The 6425-nt window shown below is 33.8% G+C and overlaps 1 protein-coding gene across 1 annotated transcript; it reads right to left on the reverse strand.

Moving 5' to 3' along the window:
• Positions 1-5163: 5163 nt before the first annotated feature.
• Positions 5164-6425, reverse strand: LOC116194530 (oleosin 18.2 kDa-like). Its single transcript, XM_031523347.1, has 2 exons — positions 6012-6425; positions 5164-5652 (listed from the first exon to the last, which is right to left on the reverse strand). Exons 1-2 carry the CDS (start codon positions 6371-6373, stop codon positions 5493-5495), a joined length of 522 nt encoding a protein of 173 aa, XP_031379207.1. The 5' UTR covers positions 6374-6425; the 3' UTR covers positions 5164-5492.

Raw genomic sequence — 6425 nt, forward strand, 5'->3', positions numbered from 1 at the left:
CAATAAAGCTCCTACTTCGAGAAAGACAGTCTAGCTGGATTATATACCTCTATGGCAAGTTGGTATACTGGTAAGTACAAGGAACATAAAGGATTCTTCATGCCTTGGTTCTTAGTGTATTTACATGGTTCGATAGCTTGATAATAGAACGTAATCCAAGGCGGATCATTGACAGAGCTGATAAGCCTTCAAAGGCTTAAATTAGAATAGACCTGCACCAATGGAGACGACAGAGTTCGCCCACTCGAAGGTGGAATCCAGTCTCATGCATAGGCCTTGCTCTCTAGTCTTCCCATATTTTGGAGACTCTACTCATGGTTTGATAGAACAAGATGCATTAACGTAATAGACTGATTATAAACAAAGTTGATAAGCCTTCAAAGGAGACCCTACTCATGCATTAACATAATAGACTGATTATAAACTGTCATCTTATATTTTTTTCAAAACCACCACTTCAGTACCAGAAAAAATTTGCCATCGATTTAGTCTTTAAATTTTCAAAAACCATAACAAAAAGACCATTTTGGGACCCAACTGTTGGCAAAAAAATTGGTTAAAAATACATTTTTGTTATAATTTTTTAAAATTCAGAGACTAAATTGATGGTAAATTTTTTTTAGGTACTAAAGTGGCAATTCTGAAAAATTTTGAGGATGACAGTGTTTTCGGTTCAAATAGTTAGCAGTTAGAAGGACCTCTGCGAGAGTCATCACTTGGGACAATTCAACATGACCAAAATTTTATGGAAAATGGTCTTCAGGCCTCAATAGTTGCAGGATGGGGACGTAGACACGACAGCATAGTTAGTTCCAGATGGATGGATCAATTAATTGACACAACTTAGTCCCAAAGAGATTATCAGCTGATGAGCTAGTCCGGCTTCAAAGGGTAACAAGACGAGATGGTCTATGTTGCAATCAGGTACATTATACCATCAAAATAAATTACTCCCATGCAAATTACTAATAAAAGAATAAAGTTACAAATAAAAAATAAATTGCATACATTTCAAAATGAATTAGACATATTTTAATGGAATTTTACATATTTTGTACAAATTTTGAAATAATTACACACATTTCAAAAAATTATACTTAAATTTTTTAATAAACTACCTAACATTTATTCACATCTATATATAACTAAAATTTACTTGGGTGTATAATAAATGAGATTGGGTACATAATAAATGCTTAAAAGAAAATTTAAAAAGTGAAAAAAGAAAATTTTAAAACAAAGATAATAATTAAAAATGTTTGATAAATGCAATTAATATATTTAAATCTCCTACTCGCTATATAATAATTAAAAGATAATTAACGGAATATGAAAAAAAGTAAAAATAATAATTATTATTATTACAAATATTTAATAAATGCAATTAAATGTACCTAAATCTCTTACTAAATATAATTACAGAAAATTGATGTACTTTTCTTAATTATATGTAAGTGATAAATGCATATAAACAATTAACTTAACTTGACATTATATAAATTGAGCCTAGCTTATAGAAATTGATATAAAAATTTTGATATTCTTGTGAAAATTAATGAAGCATATATATAATTTATCATATAAACTATATATATATATATACACGAGCATAATGAAAAGTAAAATTTAACGTATTAAACATAAGAATCATGAAACACAAAAATGATTACCTTTTAATAAATTCTAAAACAATAAGAAATATATAAAAGTATATATAAAAATAGAGCTAATATAATGTATAAAATATATATATAATGTCTCATTATATAAAATAATAACAATACTTACCCGCAAAGAAAAATTATATATATAAATTGAAAAAAATGATATTATATAGAATAATAACAATCATTATTCAGAAGGAAAATTCCATAAATTTGAAAAATATTATAAAATAATATAGTTGTATATAACACAAACTAAAACTGTGAAAGAAATTAAATAATTTTACAATACATAATAAGAACGTTGATTATAAAACTATAATTGAACTATTCAAAAACATTCATGCAACTCTATTAAAAATTATTTTTGAAAATTGATTGTTGATAACTTTTATTTTCAAAAATAATGATAATAATAATAATAATAAGTAAATTAATGTCTTAAACTGTGATAATTACTATTCGTACAAAATATAAATATATAAACACAGACCCGTGTAATGCACAAGATTGAACACGAGTACTTAGTAAATTATACTTGATGATATAATGCAACCAATTTCACTGAATACTCAATAAACTACTTAATGATCCAATGCAATCAATTATCAATAAACTACTTGATGATATAATGCAATCAATTTCACTGATTACACCGTAAAAATACCAATCAATTATTAATAAACTACTTGATGATATAATACTATCAATTTATGTAGCGGATTGGATGGCACAATGATCACTTAACCTACCCTTGGGGTTACACATTCGACACATTCCACCACTGGAAGTCAAAGCTCTACTTGCTGGAGATATTGTTGGGACTACCTTACCCCGTCTTTGTTCAATTTAGTTATTTTGTATATTTGTTTTTTGTTATTTTTGAAAATTGATTGTTGATAACTTTTATTTTCAAAAATAATGATAATAATAATAATAATAAGTAAATTAATGTCTTAAACTGTGATAATTACTATTCGTACAAAATATAAATATATAAACACAGACCCGTGTAATGCACAAGATTGAACACAAGTACTTAGTAAATTATACTTGATGATATAATGCAACCAATTTCATTGAATACTTAATAAACTACTTAATGATCCGATGCAATCAATTATTAATAAACTACTTGATGATATAATGCAATCAATTTCACTGATTACACCGTAAAAATATCAATCAATTATTAATAAACTACTTGATGATATAATACTATCAATTTCTGTAGCGGATTGGATGGCACAATAATCACTTAACCTACCATTGGGGTTACACATTCGACACATTCCACCGTCGGAAGTCAAAGCTCTACTTGCTGAAAATATTGTTGGGGTTGCCTAACCCGTCTTTGTTCGATTTAGTTATTTTGTATATTTGCTTTTTGTTTTGGTCTCGGGCTTCGGCCCCCTATCAAGTATCAACAGAAAAACAAAAAAAAAAGTTGTGAATTTTCACTTGGAACGGAACGAAACTCAAATTTGAGGTGCGATTCAACAGTGTGTCTTTGATTCTCCTCATCCACCCAAAGTTCAAATGCGGCCCCCAACCAAACTGCAAGGCCTTTTTGACCGATTTCCCTGTTACCGAAAAAGTATCTTATACAGATATAACTTTGAGACAAAATGAGGTTTTAAAAATTGAGATGTAATCTATCATCCAATAGGTCATTATTTGTGACGGATTAGAAGACGAAAAATACCATCTCTTAATACGAAAACAACACTTTCCATCTTAGAATCCCTTTCTCCTATGGAGATGAAATTTTGAGATGAAATGAGTCTGTCTCAATTTTGAAATGAAATTCTAAATTAAGATGAAAAATTCCTTCTATCATTAAAGAGGCGAAAAATAAAATGTATAATTTCGTCTCTTTTTTTCTGAGATAGTTCAATAGACGGAAAATTTCATCTCTTAATAATGAGACAGAAATATATGTCTCAAATTCCTATTTCTATCCACATGAGATGAAAGTTTATGTCTCAAATTTCTATCTTTATGAATCCAGACACTATTTATAAGTTCCAATCTTTAGTTATTCTTTTTTTTTCAATTTCATCTCGAATCTTCTTCCTTTCCTTCCGTAAAACTTGAAAATTTTCTAGGATTTCACACATATAAAAATTTAAAATATTTAATCACTCGCATATTAAATACGTCAAATAAGTTATTAATTGCTCATATTAGTTTTAATATTGAGTGTAAATGAGATCATAAATAGCTAAGTATTCGAATATAAATTATAAGAAAAGTTTATATAAAAATTTCAAAAAATATTAAAATAAAATTCATATATCGATTGTACATTAAAAGTGTTGTAGAAAACACAATAAATAAATTACAGACGAGAGATAAAATAGGATTAGGGAAAAAACTACAATAAGTGAAAGTGTAAAATCAATTGGAGACATTTAATAAATGAGCAATAGAAATTTAAGTATTAGTTTTAAAATGAAAATTTATAGTTGTATAACAAATAAATGAAATGTTAAAATGTGTCAATAAATGGGAGTTAGTCTTGACGGTAACAAATGAGAGTAATTTAGATAATAACATGCATGCGCGCTGGGGTGAAAACTTGATTCAAATCTTCGCTTATGCAAAGTCAACCATAATTAGTAAGAAAAGCGTAGTCAACCATAATTAGTAAGATTCCGTCTCTCTTTCTATCTTAATTGTGAGACTCTCTTTCTGTCTCTCTTTCTATCTTTCTATCTTAATTGTGAGACTCTCTTTCTGTCTCTCTTTCTATCTTAATTGTGAGACTCTCTTTCTGTCTCTCTTTCTATCTTTCTATCTTAATTGTGTCTCTCTTTCTATCTTAATTGTGAGACTCTCTTTCTGTCTCTCTTTCTATCTTTCTATCTTAATTGTGAGACTCTCTTTCTGTCTCTCTTTCTATCTTAATTGTGAGACTCTCTTTCTGTCTTAAGAGTGAGACGAAAATTAGAAAATTCCGTCTCTTTCTGTCTTAATTGTGAGACGAAAATTAGAAAATTCCGCCTCAAATCGATAAGAGGCAATTATAATGAAAATTCCGCCTCAAATTTCGATAAGAGGCAATTATAATGAGACGAACCCTCTTTGACAAATTTTTTTTTGTCTCAATTGCATCTCTATAAGAGCGAATTCTTCTAGTGCCTGTCTCGTGTTACCTTCAGCCAGTTTATAACCTGAACCTGTGACCTTGAGGTCACCAACCTACACAGCCTACCGGTTTACCTGTCCCGTGTTACCTGGCTTACCCATCCAGTGAACTTATGAAACGTTCATGTGGACAAAGGAGAAAACAACGGGCAAAGAAGCCCGAACACCCTTCGTTCAAAGGCTTGGCCTCAACATCCATGGACCTAGATACTCGACCTATACGAACCTAGATACCTCGCCTATATAGCTAGGTTGAGGCCGAAGAACCTAGATACAACTAGAGATGTCGGTCGGTGGTCAGGGCCAAGAAACACTTTCACCAAACACAAGCACAGTAACCCGAAATCGGTTGGCAAAAAAGCGCCGCAGCAAATCCCATTTCAGGACATGTACGGCAGACTGATCCCAAAATGGAACTTAGCAACACCACATGCATATTTCAAAGTCTTTCCACAGACAGAGAGTCTAATGTACCCAAACTTCATAGGTAGCCCTTTACATGAAAAACAAAGACGCATAAATTAAAGACAGAAATAGTACAGCTAGAAGTATCCCCTAAAAGACTAGGAATTGCCGTAGTTATTATTATTCCCATCTCCACCGGAATTTCTTTACCCTGCTGAGCCGGCCATGACTCGGCTCCCTCAATCGAGGGCATATTTGGGCTCGGCCCGGCGCTTATGTCCTGCCTTCTTGTGCCCCTGCCTTGCTTTGGATCTGCTGGCCCATTTCCTTGGTCTTCTGTCCAGCATAGCCTGCCATATCCTGCATGCGCCTCTTCGTTGCGTCCAGCGGATCATGCATCAGCGTAGACGTGCCCCGAGCTTGCCTTATATACCTGAACAATGATTTTTCCGAGAACCAAAAATCAGGCACTAAATGATCTTACCAAATGCCGAATCACCCATCGAGTGAGATGACCCGAATATTGGCCGTATATATACTAGCACAGTAACTAATAATTGCACTAAACAATAACCTAGTGGTTCCAAATGCTCAAAGTAGACAACAAGACATCGCATGCAACAGCATCGTGCACGTGGTTGTTCTACAATTAGTTAGATGAACAGTTTAAATCAAGTTTGATAATTTATCAATTTGACACATGCCAAAATGACCACATTTGAACCTCTTCACTATCTCTATGTATTACGAGAGTCTCGTAATTCCATGCATGTATTTATCTCTAGGGTGCACCTGAGAACCCATGAGAGGGAAGACAAGGCAGTGAGCCCAAAGGCCCCGGAGGTCAGAAACCCGGTGACTGCAAGGCCCACGACAACAGCAGCAGGCACAAGCACCGGACTGAAGAGGATGAACAGGGGGGTGGTGATCGCGAGGCCCACGACGGTCATGAGCAGGGTGAACCCAGCGAGCGCCAGCAGGGACCCGCCCACGGGGAGGGAGGCCATCACCGCCAGCACCTTGGTGGCAGACGGGCCGCCACCGCCACGGTCGCCAATCAAGGTGCCTTTCATGCCGCCCTCGTAGCGGCCGTGCTGGGGGTGGACCTGCAGCTGGTGGGGCTGCGGGCGGTCTCGGTCTCTGACGTCGGCCATCTCTTGACACGTACGGAGTTTGGGACCGTTTGATATAATATGAGAAGGTGAT

This window comes from Punica granatum, chromosome 2 (genome assembly GCF_007655135.1).
Source record: "Punica granatum isolate Tunisia-2019 chromosome 2, ASM765513v2, whole genome shotgun sequence".
Lineage (NCBI taxonomy): Eukaryota > Viridiplantae > Streptophyta > Magnoliopsida > Myrtales > Lythraceae > Punica > Punica granatum.